The sequence below is a fragment of the Phaenicophaeus curvirostris genome, chromosome 14 (genome assembly GCF_032191515.1).
Source record: "Phaenicophaeus curvirostris isolate KB17595 chromosome 14, BPBGC_Pcur_1.0, whole genome shotgun sequence".
NCBI classification, from domain to species: Eukaryota; Metazoa; Chordata; class Aves; order Cuculiformes; family Cuculidae; genus Phaenicophaeus; species Phaenicophaeus curvirostris.
Window position 1 is genome coordinate 8,131,054 of NC_091405.1, and position 25,979 is coordinate 8,157,032.

At 40.6% G+C, this 25,979-nt stretch overlaps 1 protein-coding gene across 2 annotated transcripts; it reads left to right on the forward strand.

The window, feature by feature from the left end:
• The first annotated feature begins 1,246 nt into the window (after window positions 1–1,246).
• On the forward strand, window positions 1,247–25,305 carry CA5A (carbonic anhydrase 5A). Of its 2 annotated transcripts, none has more exons than XM_069868289.1 (7): window positions 1,247–1,524; window positions 10,850–11,047; window positions 14,985–15,103; window positions 15,846–15,941; window positions 16,114–16,176; window positions 17,983–18,138; window positions 20,205–25,305. In XM_069868289.1, exons 1-7 carry the CDS (start codon window positions 1,398–1,400, stop codon window positions 20,382–20,384), a joined length of 939 nt encoding a protein of 312 aa, XP_069724390.1. In that variant the 5' UTR covers window positions 1,247–1,397; the 3' UTR covers window positions 20,385–25,305. The 2 variants fall into 2 exon arrangements, with proteins under 2 accessions (XP_069724390.1, XP_069724392.1); XM_069868291.1 differs by lacking the exon at window positions 1,247–1,524 and adding an exon at window positions 8,715–8,824 and having other exon boundaries at window positions 20,205–25,304.
• Window positions 25,306–25,979: the final 674 nt, after the last annotated feature.

Sequence of the window (25,979 nt, forward strand, 5' to 3'; positions counted from 1 at the left end):
CCCCTGTTGTTACTTGGTTTTGGCTCTGTGTCCTTTTGATGGTTTGGTCTCTCTGGTTGGACCTCGGACCTGGTTTGACACTTGCAGTGCTTGGAACTGCCTATGGACTCTTTTCCCACTGATCAGTGCTGCCTGCTGTGCCTCTGGGGGGTGGCATCTTGCTGGTGAAGGCTCTGCCAGTGCTGGGGTCATCCTTGGCTCCCCGCTCCCCTGTCCTCGGAGAGTAGCTGACTCCCTAGCACAGCCAGGTCCCCTTCTGAAATGGCTCTCCACCTTCTGGGCTGTCTCATTTAAACTATATATTACCTAAAAGGTTGGATCAGATGATCCTCGAGGTACCTTCCAATCTGGTATTCTATAATTCATTCCCATTTGGCCTACTACAATCCGTAACATTATGAGAAGTCTATAGAGAATGAATTGTTTGCCTGTGTCCCTGTGCTTGGCCTGAGAAACTACAGCTCTGCCTCAGAAGCTCTGGTGTTTGGGCCATTTACATAGATTGCAGCTATGGGAGAAAGAGCAAACATCCCAGAGTAAAGGATGGGCTTTCTATACAGCTCTTTCACATAAGATAACGAAGTCTTTGGAATTGCATATGGAAATAGTAAGACATCTCCATCCATTCACCCCACTGGAGAAAAAAAAAATTCAGCTGGGTCAAAGTGGTGTGTGAACTGGATGGGAGTGGCAATGATGGTTCCTTATGTCTGTCTCTAGGTCTAGTCTATACAAAATTATTCCTTTTATTAAGCACCTGATAGTTCAGAAGAACAAATTCCTTACCTTGAGGCTGCACTTTTACTCTATAATGTGCTCAGAACTGAAATACTCTTCTGCAGGAGGCTGCTCCCTTTCCTGTTTTTCTGGGCAAGCTCTGTTATCTACTACATTTCTGTGACTGCCTCAGTTTGAGTAGTCACCAGTCCTCAGAACTGGAGCTGTAAATGACGGCAAGTCTTAGCTATCAGTATTCAAATATGCAACTACTCAAATTCAAGAAATGTATGCAAGAAGAAATGATAAGAAACCTCTCATTGCATACAAAAGAGTGGTTTCTATAACCTCTTGGTGTTCTAGAAGCCAGATCAGAAACAACCTGGAAAGCACACATAGAATAATCATCAACTAACCAGCCTCCCAAGAAAATGCAGAGCCAATGAAGAAGCTAGTCCAGGGACAAGTTGAAAATTAACCACTTGATTAGCTCCACCTCTCCAGTCAAGAAAGGGTGCTCTCAAAATCTGTTATAAATAAGTCTGGAGACCCCTCAGTTATCTTGAAGCTGTATATCCACAGAATTTGTTTTCCTCTACTTTCTTGACAGGCTGCTAGGCTTTGGAAACCTCCTCTAGCTGTTTGACAAACTGAAGATTTCAAGTGCCAAGGTGATAGCAATGAATAGTGTGAAAGCAAATACCCTGGTGCATTTATGCAAGCAGCTGAAAACTGTCTGGAGTCCAGCAGTGCCAGCACAACGCTGCAGTCTGGCCGCCTGCACTCGTAAAAACAGGAACAATGCATGTAAGTGTATTTCATTTTATCAAAATGGCACTAGGTACCTGCATGAGAGAGATGCAGAGATACAGACACAACAAATGTACTTAAACGTTGCTCTTCTTTCTTATTTCTCAGCAAACCAAACTGGAAAGATTAAAGAAAAAATAGTGACTAGGATGGGAGAAACTAGAGACACACATGTCTTATTGAATTGCATGATTTATCTCTGTATGCAGGATTAGAACATTGTTATTTCTGCTGTGTCAGTGTTACTGGGTTGTTTGCAACTTTCACTTGTAACTACAATGAAGAAACAGACAATACAGCAATTAATTTTGTGTTTTGTCCTGTGAGGTCTCAATTAAAACTATAAGTCTAATTCAAAGAATATTTAATGCAAATTGATTGAGTGACTTTGAATTAAACAGACACTGCAGTGTTTAATTTTGAAAATGAGGCCTAATAGAAGGACAAACCACAAAAAGCTACAAATGTGGTGTATGGGAGAACTACAATAAATTACTTCCTGAGGTGCAAGACACTACTGGGAGATGTCCAAAATGTAGTTACTTAAAACACTGATTAGCTTATCTATAAATAAGATGAAGGCAGCCAGAGACTGCCTGTCTGGTCGCTTGCGTGCAGATCATGTCAGCTGGAGCAAAAGTAAAGAGTAATTTTTTATATTTCCCATTTTTTTTCTCTGTAAATATATCTAGCTCTCTAACTTTTCCCAAAGAACAGCCAGATCCCTTCTTGAATACGGAGATGTCATTTCCTTCTATTTAAATTATCAAGCAACAAATCTTGTATTTACTTAACTGATGAGAAAACAGCTGATTTTTTGACAGATATAATCTAAAGCAGAATGGAGACAAGCACAAATCTTTATTTATATTGAAAACTAGAAGAAACAGTCGGTAACTTTCAGTGTTTGAAATGCATTTTGGAAGATGACACCAAAATACTGCCACTGAGTGATGAGCACTTCAAAGAGCCTGGTGGATCAGCTGCCGAGTGCAATGAATTGTATGTATTCCAAGACGTGGAAGCTTTATATACAGCACATGACCTTCCCTGTCACTTGGGACATCAGAAATAATTCAGAGCAGTTTTTAGAAAGATACAGCATTTGCAATGTTTTTCAGAGTTCTCTATCTAAATTTTCTCCACTTTTTTGCTACTCAGAATAGAAGATGTGAATCATGTTCTCAAAGCTTAGAGCAGAGTGAGTACTTTAATCCTGTAGTATAACTTGTTAATACAGCACTTCACCTTCATTTCTAAAAGGTGCCCTTTAAATCTATAGAAGATACCTAATTCTTGTGAATCATTTTACTCTTGAAACAACAAGGAGAAGTTAATTCCTAACGCAGAATTAAAATGAGTCACATCTGCATCCATGGCATTATTTTTCTCTTTTATGACTTGTGTAGAGCTTTCTTAGCACAGCCCAAGTCTCTTAAAACTTTTACTTCCTTCCCTACCACTTTTTTCTTTACAAGTATGTTGAGAAATTTCATTTTTCACATTAAGGAAAAAACCCATTGTTTATCTATTCAAAGAAAAGCATTACAGTAATGTTTACAAAAACAATGATTCAGCCTTATAAAATAGTAGCTTTTATAACAAATTCATATTAATTATGTTTACTAATTAGGTGCAAGCAATAGCAGCTTTTCTAATTGATTCATATTAATTAGGTGTGTTAATTAGTCTATACAATTGTATGTACACTCACTCCACGCAAGGATGTGTGCATATGAGAAAATATTTTCTAACAGTCATGAGCAATCTCTATATCACTTCTTTATCTGCAATTTATCAGCAACCTTGTGCTGGGGATCTAACAGCTAAAACCAAAACCTGGGCCAGTATGAGTAATGCTTGGGCTCATGCGATCCTTGTCATCATATGCAGTGACACGAACTACCGCTTCAGAGGGGAAATCCAGAGAATCCACTGTAATTGCTGTTTAAAAATCTGTAATTATTATTTATTTGTTATTTTCATATTTGAAGACATTAGCTAAGATTGCATGTGAATAGTCATTGCCAGTCCAACGACTTCCAATTTCGGAAGCCACATAAACAATATAAATCAACATCCTTCATTAAAAAAGTAATGAAACCCATGAATCAGCAGCACAGAATCCCTCTACACAATTCCTAATCCTTCTGCTCGTTCAGTATTTTATGGCCTGTAGAATTTAAAACTTCAGGGATGGAACATTTTACCATTAAGAATTACATTTCCGTTTCATCAGGGAAAGTGTTATTATAGGAAAACATTTGGAAATTTTTCAATGGAGTAGGGAGGTAAACTGGAGAAAGCCGAGATCTCTGCATCTCCACATGTACTGGAGAAACAATATGGTTACTCATGGTCCTCGGTTGCTGCGGATACTTGTCCATGGGGAACTTACTGAGAAACCAAAACACACTTCATGGTAACAAATGTTCCAGGAAGAGGTCACACAAGGCTGTTCAATCGGAAGGCCGTTACTGATTACATTAACTACAATTGCTATCACTTTTTTTTACTATCATTTCTTTTTACTATTTAAGACAGATGCTATTTATTACTTAAACCTTTCTCTGCTCCATGACATCCATGCAGGAAATGCCAAAACAAACTGTTTCAGGAAAACACTATCTTTGGAATGGCTGGTTTCAGCTGCCAGTGAATAGAGACAAGCTCTGAATAAGCCAGCCTGTGGGTTCCTCCATCTGGTGACTAGACTCTGCTCATAACAGGCATTCCAAGCAAAAAGCACATTCAATTAAATTTCCTAATTCGCAGCTGATGGTACACACAGTGCCTTTAATGACAAAAACTTGATCAAAGAAATAGTAGAATGGGACTGTTGAGCCCTTGAGTAATGGTTTTCAATGTAAAGTTCATTTTTTTCCCCTGAACTTCATCTCTTATCTTTCTCCCTGCACCCTTGCCACTCACAGAACTCTCCTACCAAGCTGGGTGGTGATGCTTTCACTTAGGACTTAACTCGGACACTTGCTGTGAGGGCATAGATTAAACAATTCAAAGACTGATACTTTCTAGTGCCTTTTCTGGGTTCCCCTTGTGTCCCCTACAAGGATGAAAGTATTTTACCACACTTCACTGGGAAAGAACTGTAGAAACATTGCTGAGATTCATGGCAGAGTTGTATAAATTTCTAGTGACATGGACTAACGCAGTGGTGTCTGTACTAAGCTCTGTGGTATCTTGTAACAATACATGAAGGCCTTCAAATACCTTTTAATACAATAGAGAGGATGTTGCTGGAAATGCTCTTCATAGGGATTTTAAGTTTATGGAGCATGCCCTTACCCTAGTACGTATTGGCAAAGCAGACCTAAATGCCTTTTCTCTTTCTTATCCTTTTAGAAGTTACAAGAAAAGCAGAATCCTTCAAGGTTTTTATTAAGAATTGTACAGGTCCAGCAGTGACACACAATCCAGGTGTGCCACCTCCAGGACTGCACATACAATTGCAGTAACTGCACAGTTTGTGAGGTATCTTCTCAGCCCTTGCCATCCCCAGTTACAAAGCCTGCATGCATAATTGTAGCAAATGTTTTTATACAGAAAAGATAAAGCCTCTGTTTGCTTTACCTTGCCAGCTGGAATTACCTCCTCCTTATCTGGACTTAGCCTCAGCCACTGCCTTCTCATCCTGGCTCCTATCTCCGCCAAACATTCTGGAAGCAGAGAAATGGTCAGCATTTCACAATCTGCTGCCGCTTTCCTGCTGAGCTTAGAGTGCCCTGTCAGTTGCATTTGTTTGATAAAAAAGCACTGGGCTGTTTATCAATAAACCGGCCTACATCACAGTCCAAATCTGACATCAACTCAGCAGAACTTTCAACACCTTGTCACAATGGAGCTCAGCCAACCACCGTTATCCTCCAAAATCTTGATTCATACCAAAAAGCTTCAAAGAAATCAACTTATCTTGGACTTCCTCTCTAATATTAAATCCAAGTGGCTGAAGCAGAGCTGCGGTCCTTTAAAGTTTAAAAGGTGTTAATTGTGTTTCAGTAATATGTTTGTTCTTATTTTTCTAATCCAGAATGTGTTGCTATGGGAAGCACCCCTGCTCAGTTTAGGATAGAAACGTATTTCCTTTAAGTGAGTGGGGTTTCTCAACTGTTCCCACCGTGCCATCCTCCCTGCTTCATTTCAGAGCTGTGTGAAGCTTGTTTCAAAGTCCTTGTGTAAACAAATCAAAGTGGTTTATTCAACAGGGTTTATTTTTTTTAAGAGATTAAAACCATCAAGACTGAAATCTCCTGACGCTGAGTCATTTTACCCGTTACTCTTACTTGACAATATCATGAATTAATTTTCATACTCCTAATTTTGTAACCCATATATGAGAACTCTCTCCTCTCAGAGATACTTGAAGGGAATTTAAAAATGAAACATTGAAAAATGTTTTGTCTCCTCAAATGAAATTTATAACAGTGTAAACTGGTAGTAAATCCTTTTGTTTAACTGAATTTATATTGGATTTGTACCATAAAACTGTAGCCTTCAAAGTATTTTCTTGGAAATTGTGTTTATTAATTACGATAACCCTCTAATATACAGAGCCTATATTCTCATCAGGATCTTGACTCCAACCCCAAAGCTTTGGATATTTGTGTCAATGCTAAATGAAATTTTTAACAATTTCTCCAAACAGACCTGTTAAAGCATCCACAGCTGCAATTAATTATAGAAATTCAAAAGATAGGGACTACTTTATTGTCTCTATATATCTGCTTCAGCTGGGAAAGGTAGGAAAACACCACAGTGAAAGTGTAAGAAGCCTCTAAATACTATAAAAATAAGTGGAGCATCACTGTGTCTGTCTGGAAGGCTTTAAAAAAATAAATCAAGTACAGATTAGGCCCATTTGTGGCGGATTTCCCTTCACAGATGACTCACATGTTGGTCATGCTTGTTTCATTACAATATTTACTATAAATATTCTGACAATACCATAGATACACACTTAACAAAGGTAAATAATAGACTAGACTCTTCTTCAGCGGTCTAAATGAGGGCTGCAGAAAGCAAAGTGTGCAAACTGCATTTTTACCTTAATTCTTACTTTTATTCTTAGTTTTCACATTTGAAAACAGATGTAGCAGATGAGGTTTCTCGTTCCCGTTCCACACAGATTCTGTATCGCTAACTTATTCAGCAGGCCAATTGCCAGACTTCTGGTCGCAGTGTTCCCTATATGCAGAAATGACTCTCAGTTCAGGAACAAGAGAGAGCATAGCTAAAACCTCCCAGATGGTCCAGAAATGGAGGAATTGTGGAAAAACCTGAGAACAATGGAGACACTGTTTCTGGCTGCTGTTCTCACCAGCTCACTGCTTAAGAGCCATGTCTGTCTTGCGCATACCACCATCTCTGGGTGGGACGTGGCCAAGGAGAGACTCCATTTCTGCAATGGTCCAGAAATGGAGGAATTGTGGAAAAACCTGAGAACAATGGAGACACTGTTTCTGGCTGCTGTTCTCACCAGCTCACTGCTTAAGAGCCATGTCTGTCTTGCGCATACCACCATCTCTGGGTGGGACGTGGCCAAGGAGAGACTCCATTTCTGCAATGGTCCAGAAAAAAAAAGATTTTGAACGTTGGCTGAGTGCTGGGAACAAGGTTTAGGGTTTGTGTTGCCTTTTGCACAGATAGTTTTTGCTTTTCTGCTTGCAGCTTCCAATACAATTAAACAAAGTGAAATTTCTGCTCAGTAACAAATAGCATGTGCACGTAAAACTGGACGCAGATCCTATGAATGATTCAGAAAGGAAACGAAAGTGTGGTAGGTCAAAGTTATTCCTCTTCAGTTTTACACACAAACAGCCATCATTTCCAAAAGTGTAAGCCATAAGAACTTTTCTTTGGTTCAGCCCACAAGAAATGACTCATTCTGTTCAGCTTAGGAGCGCTATAATAAACTTTACATTTTCAAAACCTTGCAGGATCAAATCCCTAAAAAAACTTCACGAAGTTTGGTCATCTTAATGCCACAGTGTAAAGCAGCATAGCTTGAGGCTTTTTTTTTTTTCAACTGTTTTTAACATACAGAAAAGTGATAGTTGTACAGAAACAAAGTAGTGCTCTGCAACAGTAAGCATCTATACTATGATACAGGGCATACCTATGTGAGTTAATTTGGTAGATGTGACTTTGAAGCTGCCCAAAGTTATCAATTTCATTTAGAGGACGTGTCACAAAAGAATGGAATGTGAAGGAATTACAACCTTGCTTTGTTAGTAAACGAGTTTAACCTTCAGTATCTCTTGTTTATGCTCCATATTAAAATATCTGAGGCTATGTCTCAGCTCCCTGCTTCAACTAAACACGAACCTCATATGGGCCGTCCTCATGGTCAGGAGCTCCCTGTTACTTCAGCAACAGGCTCATCTGACCTGTGCTACAAGCGGTTGCCTGACCACGACCAATAGGCTTTTAAACAAGGATTAACTTTAAATAAATAATTATGTTTATGAGCAGCAATTGTTCTAAATTTCACTGAGTACCTACCTCTTCTTTTTTAAGTTACACGAGGGAATATGTTGAGGACAGTAAGGTTAGCCATTCTGGAAACCACTGAGAGTCAGAACAAGGATTAATTATGTTTGCAATTGAATCCTGCTATGCAAAAAAAAGGACTGCACTTGGAAGAAGGCTTAGCCAGCTCTGCCTGACCTTGCAGTTGAGACTGAGAAAGACCCCAAACAGAGGTGATTACAGAAAGACACATCTGTTTAGTACAGATCATGCTGAACGCAACACATTTTCCTCTCAGAAGAATGAACAATGCCTGGGAAAACACTGAAATAAAACGTGCCGTCAGAGGGACATACTAATTTTTTAAAAAATATAATTATTTACATAAAACTTCAGCTTAAATCAAAATATTCCGCTTTTTGGAATAACAGCCAGTCCTCGTACCAATAGAATGGTTTGCGTTGGAAGGGACTTCAAAGCCCCCCCCAGTGCGGCGGGCTGGGACACCTCCCCCGGCATCAGGGGCTCCAAGCCCCATCCAGCCCCTCCAGGCACGGGGCCGGGGCTGACGCGCTGGGGAAAGCGAAAAGCCCTTGAGGGGCGAGCCCCGCCGCCCCCGCCTCGGCCGGGCAGAGCGGCGGCCCGGGGGCCGTGCCGGAAGGGGCCGTGCCGGGCCGGGCTGCGGCTCGGCGGCTCCGCGGGTCGATGCTGCCGCTGCTGCTGCGCCGAGCCTGGGGGGCGGCAGGCCCGGGGCGGGGGGCGCGGGCCTGCAGCCTGGGCGCCTGCTGCTCCTACCGCCTGCGGGGCGCGCGTGAGTGCGGCCCCTGCCCTCGGGGGGAGCCCCTTCCTTCGCTTTGTGGGGGGAGAACCTCTTCCCTTCCCTTGAGGGGGATCCCCTTCCTTCGCTTTGGGGGAGGGGAGGGAGAACTCCTTCCCTTGAGGGAAAACTCCTTCCCTTGAGGGAAAACTCCTTCCTTTGCGTTAGGGTGGGGAGGAGAACCCCTTCTCTTGGGGGAGAACTCCTTCTTTTGCTTTGAGGAGCGGGGAGGAGAACCGCTTCCCTTGGGGGAGAACTTTTTCCTTTGCTTCGGGAGTGGTGGAGAACCCCTTCCCTTGGTGGAGAACTTCCTTTGCTTTAGGGTGGGGAGAAGAACCCCTTCTCTTGGGGGAGAACTCCTTCCTTTGTTTCAGGAGGGTAGGAGAACCCCTTGCCTTGGGGGAGAATTCCTTCCTTTGCTTTGGGAGTGGTGGAGAACCCCTTCCCTTGGGGGAGAACTCCTTCCTTCGCTTTGTGGGGGGGGGGGGTAAGGAGAACTCCTTCCTTTGTTTCAGGAGGGTAGGAGAACCCCTTCCCTTGGGGGAGAACTCCTTCCTTCGCTTTGGAGGGGCGGAGGAGAACCCCTTCTCTTGGTGGAGAACTCCTTCCTTTGCTCTGGGATTGGTGGAGAACCCCTTCCCTTGTGGGAGAACTCCTTCTTTCGCCTTGGCGGGGGCGGAGGAGAACCCCTTCCATTGGGAGAGAACTCCTTCCTTTGCTTTGGGGGGGTAGAACGCCTTCCCTTTAGGGGGAGAGAGTTCCTTCCTTCCCTTCCCTCGGGACGGGAACCCCTTCCTCCCTTTGCGATGACGCCCCCACAGGGGCAGAGCCCTTGTCCCTCTGTCCCTTCCAGCCCCCCCCGCCCTGGGCAGAGGGGCAGCCGGTGCCTCCAGTGTTCGTGTGGATGAGGTGGGGATGCCAAGTTCAGCCCCGTTGCCATCAGGAAATGGCAGCGACAGTAACGGAGCTGTGGCACTTGGGGACAATATTTTTCTCTGTGCTACCTGGGTGGGGTGACCCTCCACTGGCCAATAAGGTTTGCCCCTTGTTGAGGAAACTGCAAGGGGAGGTTGTTTAGCTGTCCCTCGTTGTTATAAGTTTTAATTTATGTGGGTTTTTTCCTCCTTTTGGAAGCCCACAGGCAGTGGCATGCAGTGATGCAGCACAGCAGAGGCTCTGGGCTGGGTGCACGGGCAGGGCACATACTTTGTCTGTGGGTTGTGGGTGTTGGGAACAGCAGGTGAACCAGGGCTCCCCAAGTCCATATGCATCTCAGCTCTGGCTTTAAGCAGAATAAAGTCCCCTGGAAATTATTGATGTGTCTGTCCTGCTCGTACCACTTTGAGATGCACAAGGTGACCTCCAAAATAGGATGTTTCAGGCGTGGGTATCACAGAATCATAGAATGCTTTGAGTTGGAAGGGACCCTAAAGATCATCTAAATCCACTGCCCCTGCCATGGCTGTAGATCTTGTAGTCTTGGTCAATGTTGGTGTGGGTGCTTCAGGAGCACTACGCCCTCAGTGGTGGTGTAATCCTTGAGCACATGTACGAAAAAGACCGGCACCTTCAAGAAAATATTTTTGCTTTCTAGTGGGAGTTAACCTTGTCTGATGCAATCCACCGTCAGTTGATGGTACTGGGGTATGAGGAGAGCTGAAGTGGTGTGCTGAGACTCTGGCAAAGCTGTAGAAAAGAAGCCCCCTTGAAATCAGTTGGCAATAAAAGAAAAAAAGTGTTTTATGGCAAATAAGGGGACAGGCTTATTTGATGAGTGTTTTGCAAATGCAAAAAGGTATCAATACAGTTGTAAGTCAAATTGCTGCACTTCCCTGTGTGGCTTTGAGTCACGCAACTGGAATGTATTATTTCTTTTTTTCATTTTTTTCACATCAGCTGACTTGAATTAGCCTTTGGAGCCAATATGCCAAAACACCTTCTCTTGCCAAAAATTCTGAAGGACTTAGTTGGAAGTTTTCTATTGGGCATTAGAGCCTGACTCTCTTCATTATCTTTCAGTGCATCCGCTTTGGCAGAGTCCGCTTACAGTTCCTGGGGGCACCCGACAGTCTCCTATCAATATCCAGTGGAGGGACAGTGTTTATGACCCCTTTCTCAAGCCTCTGAGAATCAACTACGACCCAACAACGTGTCTTCACATCTGGAACAATGGATATTCATTCCTGGTTGAGTTTGATGACTCTACTGATAGATCAAGTAAGCAAAACACAGAAAAATCTATTTAATGTCTTACTAATGCTTAGAGAGGAGAAGTATTTGCGTGGTGTAAAATTTCAGGTTGAGTGTTGAAAATAAATGTACAGTGAAAGAATATTTTAGCTAACCACAGATTTACAATGATGGGAATTGTAATACAGAAGTTCTATGTAGGCTTTGTATTTACTGTGTATTTACCATGAACATTATGCACAAATCCTTTGTTGTAGGTTGAAACTTATTCTTCTTGCACAAGCCTTAATGCCCTACCTTTTTCATTAGGTCATATAATACCACAGCTTTGTTTACATTAATCAATCTTCAGTCATACGGACATGTATCTAGTTACTTTTAAATGAGACTCCATTATTACTCTTTAATAAAGTAATCTGCCACTTACCTCTTTTGTGGTATTAACAGATATATTCAATGCATTTGAAATAATCAGCAGCAAAATTACTTTCAGCTGGAAAGCATACATACTTATCTCTATAAGCTTTTGAAGAATTAAACAATACTGAGCTGCTGCCATAGGGAGCAGGTGCATCGGGTCCTGTTGTTTTAGTATAAGCAGGAGTCCATGCATGCAAAATCCAGTTACCTGTTCCAGCGGTTTGGTGTGAATAAGCACACTGACCAGAGCAGCTAAATTTTTTCAATGCTCTACAGAGTCAAGTGACTTAAAAGCAAGATATTGCTACCAAATTCCTGATTTCCTGTGTGTTGTTGCTTTTAAAAGTTGAGTTTACGAGAGGACATTGATGGTATGTATAAAGGTGATATTTCCTAAAGGCAGGTGAACTGGTAGCAGTTGGTCAGGAATATTGTGAAGCGCATGGTTCACATCAATTACTCAGCTTGTCCTGGAGGGAGAAACTAAGGGACCCTGGGCAAGTTAAACCTGTTTGGTTAGAGTAATATGTTTTTAAGATAGCTCCTTACCGTGAGAGTTACTAGACCCTCATAGGAGATTTAGTAATGCTGTTGGGAATGCTTTGTCTCCGATACCTGTATTTTCGGTTGATGTTTGGAAAAAAGCTGATAAACCAATACAGCAAAAATGGTGGTGGAACGTGTGAGGCTTTCAGGGACAAGTGTGATGTTTGGGGTTTATTTTTGTTTTGATGTTTTTATAGCTGTTTACCCAGAATGTTGAGTTTCCCACAAGGAAACGTTCTTGCCCTGGCTTGTTTCAGAGCTTTGTTATTGTAATGAAGAAACCGATTTCCTGCCCCTTTGTTTTTACTGTAGAAACTGCTATTGCGTTACTGAGGTGAGGTTAGGGGAGGGACTAAGATGGACACATCGTTTGTTAGCTCATCGATGATTTCAACTTACTGACTTTAGATTGGTTTTGCTTCTAGTTTAACAGTCTCTTACTTCATACAGCCATACCCCACAATCTGTTGAGGATGTGTTCCTTAAAAGATTTGCAATTGAATGGATAACAAAATCATTTTTTCTGAAAGGGTTGATGTAATGGAGGGGAATTGCCTGCAGAAGGTTAAGAAATATGCAGCATTTAAAAACATAGGGACGGTTTTCGTGATAGAGAGGCATGCATGGAACCATTAGGACTGTAAATTAGAAGGGTACTGGTCTTTCAGAGGCTGGCTATTCAAAGCATCACAGCTCTGAAAGATCTTATCCACTTTATCTGCAAGACTGACCACTTGAGGTAAATCTTTTTAAGTGTGAGCCTTCTTTCTGCCTCTTTTTAGATGGCTGCCTTTTCATCATCATCATCATCTTCCTCAAATGAATTGAATTCAGTGGAGGGTGATGACAGCTAGTGGAGGATGGAATTAAATGATCAGTGACAGGACTCCAAAATGACAGAGAAACAATGGATTGTGGGATGTGACTGTATAAATGGCCAGGTTTTCAACTGCTTACCTCTCTTTTCCACCTTTTTTCTCTTTACTGTTGCTTTTTCTGATTTTTCTTCTGCCAGCTTCTATCTAACAATAATAGAAACCCAGAGAAGGAAGCTTATGAATAAACAAACAAACAAAAAAAAGCAGCAAAATTGAAACAGAAGATGAAAAAGACAAAATGAAACATGTATCCAGGATAGACAAAAATCCTCAACTCCTGAGATGAGGCAAAACAAGACATGGGCAAAGATGAAGTTAGTGCTGCCATGGGGTGTTTGCTTATGAGCAGAGCAGGAAGATGAAGAAGAAAGAGGGTGTGGGGAAGGTATGTACAGAATGTGGTCCTGTCTGTGTGCGTGAATGCCCTCTGCTGCAAGGAAATGAGACTGGAAAAGGTCTAGGGCTAACTAGAAAAGGCTGATGTGATTCTTTCATCTGGTTGTTGTTAGAGATCCTTTAAACTTGTTATCTTCCAAAATTATCAGCACTGAGGAACTGAGAGGAAATGAAGTGGCAGAATGCTTGTAAAGGGACTGCAAGTTCCTCTTTGTTTCCTGTCACTTTCTAGTATCTGCTGTAGGAACCTGATTTGCTGCATATGTGTACCCATGCCTAACTTTACTCGTGAAGTAAACGTTCAAGTGAATGTGATTTTTTTACATGAATGTAGTTGCTTGTGGGTTTGCATCATCACATAATCAGGAATGGATAGGGTTAGTGTAGAGACTTTGATTCTGAAAGACTTGGCAGCGTGGACTACATCTTCATCCCATCCCTGGAAGTTTTCTTTCTCCATCATGATTTTTCATTGATGGTCAGTATTGCACTTATGCTAAGAGCTCGGCAGCAGTGGATGAAAACACATGTCAATTTGCATAGCTTGTTTCGGCTTACTTTTTTATCACAAGCAGGTCTATCTAGTTAGAATTTCAAAACTGCTGGCTGGCTTTCAGGGAGAAAAGAAAATACAAGAAAAGCTCTTAATGCCTCTTGTTGTTTTCTCCTTAGCTTTAAAGTGATTAACTTGTTTCAGAAGTAACGTTGGGATTATGTACTTTATACAGTGGTTTGCTCTAAAATTTAACCATGGCAAACAGTTAAATATAAATGAGCAAATGGGTCTCTACAGCTACATATTTGTTGTAGACCCTTTGGAAGTAATTATGGTCTCTCATTTACCAGGTGCTGTGATATAATAATTAGCAAGAAGACTTGGCAGGATGTTCCTGGTTCAGTTAGGAGGAAATAAGTAAAACCCAACAGTAGGTGGAAAGCTGGGCATAGGCTTTTTCGTTCATGTATTTGTACAATGATGAGAGGCCTCCTGAAATCAAGAAAGCAGACATGGTTTATCTTTATTTATGGCTAAAAAGTGCATTAAAGATCCCTGAAACTCAGAGTCTTGTCCATAGGCAGACTGTAATTTTTAGATGCTTGTGGAGTGCTGCTTATGCAGTCTGAAAGCTGTGTTGAAGCAGAATAGTGTATCTGGACTTTTGTAACTTGAAAAAAGCAGAATTGAACATTTGACACAATGTACTGATTTTTCTGGCAAAATTGAATTTTTATAGTCTTGTATTGCCATGGGGAATTCCAGTATTTTTCACAGACGTTGAGGCTTCACGGGGATGTCATTTAGTAGATGTATTCATCACTTTGTCAGCACACATGTTTCTTCTGGTAAAGCAGTTCTCATATGCCTGCTTGAAGAGGAGAGTATAGAACGTAATATGTAATCACCGTGACTCTGCCAGACTTGATGTGAATTGGAAAACAAATTCCCTCGAGGGGAGATGGATGAAGACACTATTTAACTTAGCTTCAGTTTGATATAGTTGATTCAGACTGCAGGGAAAAATAGTGTTTGCTTGTACGATTTGGTGACAGCAAAGTAAATTGCAAAAGTGGCCAAGCAATAGGGAACTCTTCCAGTTAAGATGGTTGCTCCACCTGATTTTTTTTCCTGGCCAAATTTATTTCAAGAAGGATCTCGCTGTGTTACTTGTATGGACAATTCTAAATCGTATTTATTAATGTGTGTATCTTATTTTGTTTTCTAGTAATCGTTGGTGGTCCTCTGGAAAACCAATACAGGCTAAAGCAGTTCCACTTCCATTGGGGAGCTATAAACGAGTGGGGTTCAGAGCACACAGTTGACAGTAAATTTTACCCAGCAGAGGTATGAGATAAAATGCACAATGCAGGTACTTGTGGGGACTGGCAGCTGGGTCTCAGGCTGTGACTCTTATTGCCTGTTAGAAAACTCCCTGTCTGAAGAATTGCAGTTTACAAGCCAGTGGCAGACAATGAAGTATCATTGCTATTCCAGCTCTGTCCAGCTGAAGTGGCAAAACTGTGCTTGTCTTTCCTCCTTTTAAAGGGCAAAATGAGGGGACAAAACAGACTGAGGGCATGCAGTCTGGTCTTTATGAACTCCCAGGTCCCAGATAATGGGGTGCTGATCAGGTGGGCAACAAAGATTAGGTAAATGTGCAAACTCAGATCTCAATTAGACTCTAAGTGCTTTACCTCTGAGCCACAATAAGTTAAGGGCTTACATGAGGTGTACGATCTCTTTTCTTGGGGGTATGGTGAATGCACCACATCTCAGCTGCTGTCTCTAATGGACCTCCAAATCTCCCAGTCGTTACTGCTTTAAAGTCACTTTGTTCATTATTACTAAATGCTTGCAGAGAAACAAAGCACATGCTACATACTCTTAAAAAATATTTAAAGAGCAAATGGAAGATTACTTAATTCTCACACCCATACCTGTAACTCCAGAAGCCTGGTCCTGCTTACCCTGTATGAAATAACTGTCTTGTGTATTTGATGCCAGAGCCAAAGTTGAAAAGTAATTTTTTTTGATACAATGGCTGTGTTCTGTGCATGTGTTGATTTCTCATTTATTTATATTTCAGTTGCATTTAGTGCACTGGAATGCTGTTGTGTACCCAACTTTTGAAGAAGCTGTAATGGAAGGTAACGGCCTGGCTGTTATTGGAGTGTTTTTAAAGGTAATTTCTCTTTGTGTAATAAGCTGTGACGATGCCTTTTTATTTTCGTTTTGTTAAAACTGATTTAGGACAAAATACCTCTAGATTGTTGTTGTTTTCCAGAAATACTGATTAAGGTAGATATGTAGAATGTCAGCTTGATGGTTCTCTAACTCCTGCCTGTCTTCTGCAGCTGGGAGCACATCATGAAGGGCTGCAGGCAGTGGTTGATGCCTTGCCAGCAGTTAAACACAAGGTACGTATTTTTAAGTGTTCCGCAAGTTATGACTCAGCGTAGCTAATGAAGTCATTCAACATAAAGACTACTTTGAGAATACCAAAACAGTGATAAAAGCTTTCTTCCTTAAATGTCAGTAAGGGGCCCAATTGACACCTTGGATGAATTTTTGGTTAGACTTGATGGGGAGCTAAGTTTTAAGGAGTAATTATATACTTCAAGCTTTCCAAACCTCACGATTTAATTATGCTCTTGATTAGATCCATTTAGAAAGTTATGAACATGTTTAATGTTTGCTCTCACTTGCCCTTCTTCTATGAAAACAATTACCACTGGATTATGTTCTGATGTTATTTAACTGGAAGGAGTTTTCTGTGCTGTGTAAAGTGGTAGTTTATTTCTTGTGTCATTAAGGATTGCTGATGTTTGTGAGATCTTTGAGGCGGAGGCTATTTTGTGCCTCTTTTTCAACACTGTAGATCATCTACTAGGGAAAGCTGGTTTTTGACTCTTCTGCCAGGAGAGGGAGTGCTGCCTCTCTGATAGTGCTCAGAAGCAGCTCATGATCTTCCAAGTGCCCGTACAAACAAAAAATACTTATCACGAATTTTGCTGTCTTGTAAGCACATCCAGTTGAAGTCCTCGTGCTGTTATTTATCACAGTAAGGATTTTTTTTTATCCAAATAAAAATATTTATGAAGAGCAGTGAAAACTCTGATAGATAAATGCCAAGAAAGTCAGATCAGTAAAAAAAAGAGACCTACAGAAATCTGTAAATACACGTCTATTATGAGAACGTAATATTTCACGGCACATAAATTTGGAAGACACTGAAGTCCAGATGTTTAAAAATCATATCAAATGTTAGTCTTATCGAGCCATGTGTGGGCTGCTCTGAAAGTGATCTCATTTCCGAAGGATGTCAGTCACCCAGCAACCCATCAGCACTCTGTTTAAAATGTTTGAAAACTTCTGTTGCTTTGCCAGCGTTATCACCGACTTAAACACCAAACCAGGAGAAAGATTGCCCTGGTGAGGAGGAGGAGGAAGGTCAAAGAATACCCATTCTGATGTCCTTGCACCTTCTTCTCTCACATGATTCCATCTAGAATCTCTTGTCCAACTCCCTATTTTTGAAAAAACTGCAACATTTCTCATTCTCAGTGGGGAACTGATAAAGCCTGTCTGAGAGAAAACAGGGTGTTCCTTTAGGCATTGCCAGTATATCCTGGAAGCACCCTCAGAATTAAAACGCTTGTGTAGGAGCGGACTCTGAAGCTCCTGCGTGCTGTCTGGTATCTCTTTCACTTGTGGGAGTGCACATTCTGGAGGCATGAATACTTGATGTGATTTAAGTAAAATTTTAGTCGTCTTCCCTCTCCCCACTGCCTAAAATCACTATTGTTTGCTGTCTAAGTATATCTGGCAGAATTCCTTGAACTTACTCTACCACTTATGCTTTCTTTTTCCTGTTTGCTTCTAGCTCCTACAAAGACATAATCAGTTGTTCTTTAGTACCCCTTGTTTGTTCTGCAATGAATTCCTAATGGTTTCTGGGGACAACACAATTATTTCAGTTTTGTCTGCTCACTGACTGCCTATTCTGTGTTTAACCCAGCTTACCAGTTTTCTGCAAGTTTGGGGGTTTTTTAATTATTATTTTCTGTAGGTCATTATTAATATTCACTGTACCTAATTTTGCATAGGCATACAGAACACATACAGTATCTAATCACATTGTTAAGATTTTTTTAAAGCATCTGTCATTCTGGGTTTTTTTTTCAAAATACGATTTTCTAAAATAAATTCTTTCTGATGTTTAGGACACTGTTATCGAGTTTGATGTCTTTGATCCCTCCTGTTTGCTACCTTCATGCCCCGATTATTGGACCTACGCGGGGTCTTTGACTACTCCTCCACTTACTGAATCAGTCACGTGGATTATTAAGAAGCAGCCGATAGAGGTTGATGAGAATCAGGTAAATCTCATGCTTACATTTCAAATAACATGATACCTCTTTGCCTGCTGCCATGAAGGGAATGGTGCACAGAAGTAATTGCTTACTGGTACCAGTATTCACAGAGATCATTGGCTGCTTCACACCCAGTATTTGGGGAGGTATCTTGGCATTAACAACAGATGATACTGAAAGAACTGAGATCTCTTCATGAAGCAGTTAAAGATGCTTCTCCAGCTCTGTGATAGAGTTTTATCTTGATCTGTGGTAAACAATGCCTTCTGCTAGAAGCTGCCCCTTGAAAACTCCTCAGATTATTTATTGCAGCACTGCATAATTTTGCTCTCCTTACCAGGCTGCAGCCCCATTTTGAGGATGGGAGGGAGGAGAAGGGGCAAGTTTAGTGAAATTCCAAACTCTGACCTTTTGTGCATAGTTTTGATAGCCACGTGCGTTTGCACAGAGATCTTGCAGAGGCTGCAACCTGCAACCGCTAGTCCTCTGTTCTTCCACTGGGAGGACTCTGAAGGATGGTGGGTGGCTCAGAGTCCTTCACATGCCCTTCTGATGGTGAGAGAGTGAGTTCTTACTGAGTTTTCTCCTTTGCCTTTGTAGGCATGTTTACTTTGTATCTGCCTGTACTGTCCTTGAATTCCTTTTTTTTAATTCTCTTTAAAAAAGGACAAACAACGGTTTCAGCAAATGTTTGTATCACGGAAGTTATTTCAAGTGGAAGAGTTTGTGGTCAGACACCTGCCCTAACTTGTAACCATATGCCCTCTGCTGCTTTTAATTTTAGTACTTTGTGTTTCAATGCCATGTTATTCCTTGGTAGACTTAAGGACAAGTAGAAAACAGTCAGAAGGAGGACTCATAGGAATTGTACTTCGATTGTGTGTTTTGTTGGGAGAGAGGAGAGAACTGAGTGCTTAGTGTATTGTTCTGCTTTCCAGTTGAAACTTTTTCCCACCTCCTCTCTCCCTCCACCCTCAGGCTCTTCTTCACTCATTCTTTTATGGTGTAGAGAAGTTCAGTTTACTTAACGTTGTCATGGCCTCACAAGCGTTGAAAGCTGATCTGCTGCATACTTTATTTTAATCCCCAGTTATAAACTACTGAGAGCAACAGCTTTGTAGGTGGTTGGTTGTTGAGGTTCCTACCTTTCTTGGTGCCAGCAAATGCATGTCTGTATACGATAACCATTCAGTTCTGGAGTCCTTGGCACAGGAAGGACATGGATCTATTAGAGCAAGTCCAGAGGAGGCCATGAAGATGATCAGAGGCCTGGAGCACCTCCCGTAGAAGGACAGGCTGCAAGAGTTGGGATTGTTCAGCTTGGAGAAGAGAAGGCACTGGGGAGACCTTACAACAGCCTTCCAGTACTGAAAGGAGGCCTAGAGGAAAGCTGGGAAAGGCGCTTTTTATCAGGGAGAGCAGGGATGGCATGAGGGGTAACAATTTTAAGCGGAAAGAGGGGAGATTTAGATTAGTTATTAGGAAGAAATGTTTTCCTGTGAGGGTGGTGAGGCACTGGCACAAGTTGCCCAGAGCAGTGGTGGCTGCTCCATCCCTGGAGGTGTTCAAGGCCAGGTTGGATGGGGCTTTGAGCAGTCTGATCCAGTGAGACGTGTCTCTGCTCATGGCAGGGTGGTGGAACTGGATGATCTTTAAGGTCCCTTCCAGCCCAAATCACTCGATGATCCAATGGGTCTCTTCCAACCTGGTGATTCTATGATTCTGTGATAACAAAATTCCAGGAAGGGTGTAAATTAAGGTTGGAAAGATGGCACATGTTCTAGTATTTGAATGGGAATCGATTCCATCTTGGACATGCCACATTTGAGTTTTAGTTTGACTAATGACTACAGATGAGTGACAGTTAATCCTCTGCATTTTTATGGATAATGGCATAATCTTTACCAGGGAGTGACAAAGAAGTGCCAGAAGTTTGTGCTAAAATTTCTCAGGATACAAACATAGTAATACCTTTGATATTTTTTTTTAAGCACAAATGATTGTGTTTTGTTTTGAACTCAAACAGTTCTTCAGTTAGTAAAGTCACAAAATTGGACGTTTTTCATTCTCAGCTGGAGGCATTTCGGATGCTGCTCTTTACTTCAGATGGTGAAGAAGAAAAGAGAATGGTAGACAACTTTCGCCCTCTTCAGCCGTTAATGAATCGAACCGTCCGTTCATCCTTCCAAAGCAGGCATCTCTTGAATACTGAAGTACAACCCAAGGACCATGCTGAGCAGATCAGGCCATAGGTGGCCAATGAAATGTCAGTCCAGACTGCAAAACCTGGATATAACTGACGTTAATTTTTATTATTTTTTCCTTTTTCTGTAGTGTGTGTATGCCATACAGTTTTCAGCCAGCCAGTTCACCATTTCAGTTTTAAGTGCCATTTAACCTTCTGCAGAGAAGCTGTGGAGGTTTCTAGTGTTGCTTTTATAAAGAAGTAAATAATACTTAACACAACAGTTAAAGGAAAAATAATGGCAGGAGATCTTTTTCCTGACTCTTTCCTGAATCTTTCTGTGTCTTTTCAGATGCTCTTTGGGTGTCTTGCATGAATTAATAATCCCATCTGAAAACATGTGAGCTAGCAGGAAGTGTGAAAAAGTGAAAAGTATTAAAATCTGTTAGGTCCTTTTGTGGATGTGTTTCAAAGGTTTGGGAGGAGAGCTGGCTTCTCTTGCTCACATAGACAGAGACATTTTATCTTCTTCCTTTTTCTCTTGGTGCTTAGGATGACAAGAGGAGATGGGAAAAAATGATTTATAGAATCTAACCTGTTTACATTCTATTAACTGCATGATCCATGTTTGATATGGATGGCACAATGTCCTTTCTGCCTGCACCACAAGCCAGAAGACTTTTTCTACAAACGTAGAAGCTTTTGGCTTTGGCCTTTCTTACTCTTCTGTACTAATAATGTGCCAGAAGGAGAGAGCAGAAGAGAATGCACCAGTATCTCAAGACTGTCAAGAACAGCAAATTAGGCAAAAATGTCCAGTTGTTGATCACATCGAAGGGAAGCAAAACTAGGTAAGCTCTAGCTGACTCTCCCAGTGGGATTTTGGGGGAAAAAAAATCTGAAACCTAATCCAGTGCTAGGAGAGTATGGACAAAATGCGGCATGTGGATATGTGAAAGATTTATTTTTTTTTCAGTAACTCAGAGCACCAGTGCACTCTCTTTAAAGTTTTGTCTTAGGATGTACTTTCTTACAAGAAGAGTTCTTTAGCTTTGGGTGAGCTGGGGACCAGATTGTATTTATAGCACCTTATAGAAACAAAGTTAGATGGTGGTTGCAATTTATTTGTGTGGACCAGAAAAAAATTGTCTTCTAAGCTGCCAGCTGTGGAGTCTTATCCTAGAGTTACGGTCCAATTCCCACAAGTATTATCTACCTCTGAAGTATGCTACTGCTAGCTATAATTTTCTCTTGTGCACCTTTCTCACTGTCTTTTTATACTTTACTGTATTTGAGCGTGCCTGTGCATGAAGTTAACGTACCAAATGTATGGTCAGATTTTTCGATGAGGAGCAGATCTGTAAACTCATTATGTGATCTTGATTGATTATATTTGAGGAGTCTTGGAGGAAAGGTATTTTGGTCTGCTTCTGCCAGTAAGCAAAGTCACTGGTTGCTGGTGTGGTTCAGCACAAGCAGTGACAGGACGGTAGCTTGTCAATGCTTAATTCAGAACTTTGGGATTAATTCTTATACAGGCCAAATTTTCAGTTTAAAAGCACTTCAACACTTTTTAGTGAACCCTGATGATTTTAAGGCTTTTGAATGTTCTTGTGTAACTACTTAAGGGCCTAGGGCTTGCCTTTGCTTCCTTTGTAGCTCTACCTCACGCTGCTATGTTGCAACAGTTGTGCCTTTCTCCCATGGCAATTTGAAGTGTGGCCACGTAACCTTAGAGTGACTCTACATGGTAAATGTCAGAAAATTTCTATTCTGTCACAGTGTAGTACAATAATTTGTACTGTATAGTATATTCAACATGGCAGTATGTTATCTTCAGTTTCCTTACCTCTCCTAAGCCCTTACTGATCGGTTGAACATTATCATCTTGGCTGAACTCTGTAGAACTATACCAGCTTAGTTAAACTTACCATCTCAATCAAACTAAAGTGTTTGGCATAATCAGACAAGGCTTTTTACTATGGTCCTGATCTGCAGAATCACTTCACTGATGATTTTGCCAGAGAAGGAAGAGATCCAACATAATTTTGGTAGGGACATCTGCAGTTCTGGCCATAGGAAAAGAATTCTTTTACTTTCTACCTTTGCGTACTTTATCCAGCAATTAAGTTGTATGGTTTTGGTTGATCTAGTAATTAAGCTTGAGAGTTTCATTCAGTGGTGTCCTTGCAACCACTTCTCTGAGGAGGACCCTGCAAAAAGATGGCAGTGATTCTGAACTGGCACATATCTTGTTGATCTTTCAAATTTTTTTACTCATTAATAGCAGTTAGGAAAACTGTAATATAGTCATCTTAATGTTGCCTTTACAGGTGATGAAGTTAGCTGTACGTAGCTTGTCTGCATTAAAATACTTAAAATTACTACTGCCTTATTAATACTGAGTAGGGTACAGTACAGTAAACTGAAACGGGCTCCGTCAGATCAGTGAAAAGACACCCATTTGCTTTACTGATGGAGGAAAACTTTTGAGCGTATAAAGGGAACTGCCTGTTTAATTGCATTAGTTTGAATTGCCAGCTAAAAAAGTACATGAAAATTTAATGTGCTTAATGTTGCAAGTTAGGGCAGCATCTCTGAATTAGTATATAATCTCTTATGTAAAAGGCAGTGTTTTCTTGGGGCTATCAGCTTAAGTTCTTAAAACCAGGCAAACCATCTGTCCCATCATATGTGAATGGGCCTTTTAAAAAGCTTCATGGAATTTTTGTTAAAGTTTTTTTAGTTGCCTGGATAATTATCACCAAGCTTTTGTGTTCCTGTCATCCACTGAGGCTTGTTTCGCTAGATAATAGAGCTGTCCTAGCATATGCAAATAGAGAATACACATTTTCTTCTTAGGGAACTACTGTGGTGTAAGTGTTTTAATCTTCAGATGTTTCATAATGCCATAGCATGCTCATGCCCAATTAAGTTCTCATGAGTTAGGTTTGGTCCACTGAACCAATTTTCTTCATGTTTGTGTGAATCTCGAACTTTAACACTCTCACCACCGTGCATCTATCAGACATGATGTTACATATTCTATTTTCAGGAATCTATTTAAAATTCTTACAGAGGTTTACTTGTTAAAAGTATTGTCATGTAAGTTTTGCAAGAGAATAAATATATTATCCAGTCCTAGAGTTAGTAAGTATACTCTATACATATTTAGATAAAATCACATCTAAATATTTTAACATAAAATTAATTAAATTCAGCGTCAGCATTGACACTTTCAAGTATGCAGAAACAGAGTTGACATTAAAAAAACCCTAACTCTATTGTGCTACAAGAATAAGCTTTACAGGGATTTTCTGTTACAGTTCTGCTGCTGTTTTTTGAATCTTGCATTTACATATAGGTGTTTTAGCATCTCTGGTTAAGGTAGACAGTATCTCAGTTGCGGGGTGGATTGTTGAAATTAGCAGGCTGGAAATGAACAGAAAGGCTTTTGGGGGTTATTTTTGTGTGTTTGTGTTTAGCTTTTATGTTACAGTGAACCATATTGGCCTTGCAAAAACTAACGTCCAGAAAAACAGTTCTGTCTACCTGCACATTTATGTAAATCAGGATGATTCTATTGCCTTATTCTACCAGTTGTGTGAGTGGAAAACCAATTTGTTGGACTCAAGCTAATATTTGTAATGATTTTGCACAACTAAATTAAATTCTGTTTGAAGGTGTCTGTATAGGAATCCTTAGGCTCTTCTTCTGGATGGTACAATACAAAAGGGTCAAAGCACACATTTGTATTTGTCCCTGTGTAGTAGATGCTTCCATTACTTGATACTGTACTGAGAGGAGTTCCTGTGGCAGTGCGTACTAGGAATTAGACTCATAGAAATAATTTTGAGGACAGGTTATTTTAAAGGGAGTAGAAAGTTTTTGAGCATAGGTCTGTATCTGTGTTGGTCTGACTTCCAGCTGCTTTTTAGTATTTCTGTTAGATATCACTTTTATCAGAGGTCTCGTTCTCAGTGACTTCTTAGTTGGAACAACTTCATTTGGTATTTGAATGTTTGATCCATGTTCCTACATTCTAGAACTTTCACACCAGTGCTCTTCAGGTGTCCAACACCACATAATGCTGACCAGTCAGTTGTTGTGTGTGGTCATGAGTGCCTTGCATTGGTGTTTTTACTGCCAGTCTGAGAGGACTGCATCTTTTGGCTTTGAAATCTATAGAAACGGAGACTGCTTTGATCTCATGATAATTTAGGTTTTAGAGTACTGGTATTCTGCAGTGCTTACTTATGATGAAGGGTCCCTTTTACTGGTCAACTTATAGTTAATAGTATTTGCTTTAAAATTTGAATGTCTTGATTTTGTATTTCTTGGCACTCCTTTACTCTTTTCTTTGTGCACCTTGTTTTTCTGGCAATTATATTGTGTATTTTAATGTATGTTATCTGCCTAATCATAATTTACTGAAATAATTGCCTTTGCGCACAGCATATGTAACAGGGAATGCCTTTTGTTTTCCTAGGATGCAGGCCTTTTCCCTCATTTTTTTAACCTGATGTAGAGAAACTTCTAGCTGCTGTATTTTAAACTGTTAAATTAGTGTGCAACTATGCAATAAAGAAACACAGAGAAGCCTGTGTCTGTATCTCATTGTGTAATTAAGCTCTCCAAGTTAAAATGTAAGATTTTTCTATCTAGAAAATAATACAGTTCCTCCTTGAGAATGAACCAGTTCATCGAGTAGAGTCTAATCAGATGTGAGACATTCTGTGATACTGAAAAACTATGAAAGACTCTGCTGAACTGTATTATAATTGGAAAGAATGAACAATGACCTCTCTGTTGCCTCTGTACTGATGGAAGGACATCTAATTATTTGTTACACTCAACTAGATGCAACAGGCTGTCTAAACTGAGATTCCAAATTTTGAGGATTGTTGCTAAACTACTTCATTTGACACTGATCATGAAACTCAACCTGTCTACTAAGCTCCTTTTTCTGTTGTGGAACTGGTCTTGATAAAACTGAGCATTGATCTGAGTGTGGGTTAACTCTCAGGAGTTTCACATTTTAGTGGTTGTGGCTCCATCAATCTTCTCAAATAACCCCCCCAAAAAGACTTGTGAGTAAAATAAATCACTTTTATCAATAAAAATTGGCTAATCAGGTGAAAGAAGCATTACTTTCTCAGTCTCACTGCTTAGCCATGCTTAGAGTCTACATATCATATAGCTATGTTATGCTTAGCTGATTTCATTCAAACAAGTTTCCACTTCTTTTGATGAGTAAAGTAGGAGATTATGTTCCTGGTTAAGGAATTCACCTCAAAAATAATTGTAATCAATACTTTTATATATAAAAGCTTCCCAAACCATGCTATTTGTTGCACTTTGTGGTTGGCAAGCCATTTCAGCATGAGGAAAGAGTGGCATGGGTTACGAGTGGGGGCCAGCTCCCCTATTATTACTATTTAAGGGTTCTAGAAGCCACTACCATGTCCATTTACCCAACAACAACAACAAAAAGCTTAGAAGCTCTTGTATTAGTATAGCTGAGGTGTTCGCTAAAGAAATGGCTTATTTGGTTGCAGGCTCTCTTATTTTGATCAAGGCAGCTTTCCTGATAAATGGTTAAGAACATACACATTACTTCTAACAAATGGCCAATTTACTTCTGATATTGGTAATTATTTCT

Excerpts from the sequence above, each read along its gene's own strand:
- CA5A (XM_069868289.1), top strand. The coding sequence starts at position 1,398 with ATGAATAGTGTGAAAGCAAATACCCTGGTGCATTTATGCAAGCAGCTG. Across the intron at positions 15,942-16,113 it reads TTATTGGAGTGTTTTTAAAG|CTGGGAGCACATCATGAAGG; the intron begins GTAATTTCTCTT and ends TGTCTTCTGCAG. Across the intron at positions 16,177-17,982 it reads TGCCAGCAGTTAAACACAAG|GACACTGTTATCGAGTTTGA; the intron begins GTACGTATTTTT and ends TCTGATGTTTAG.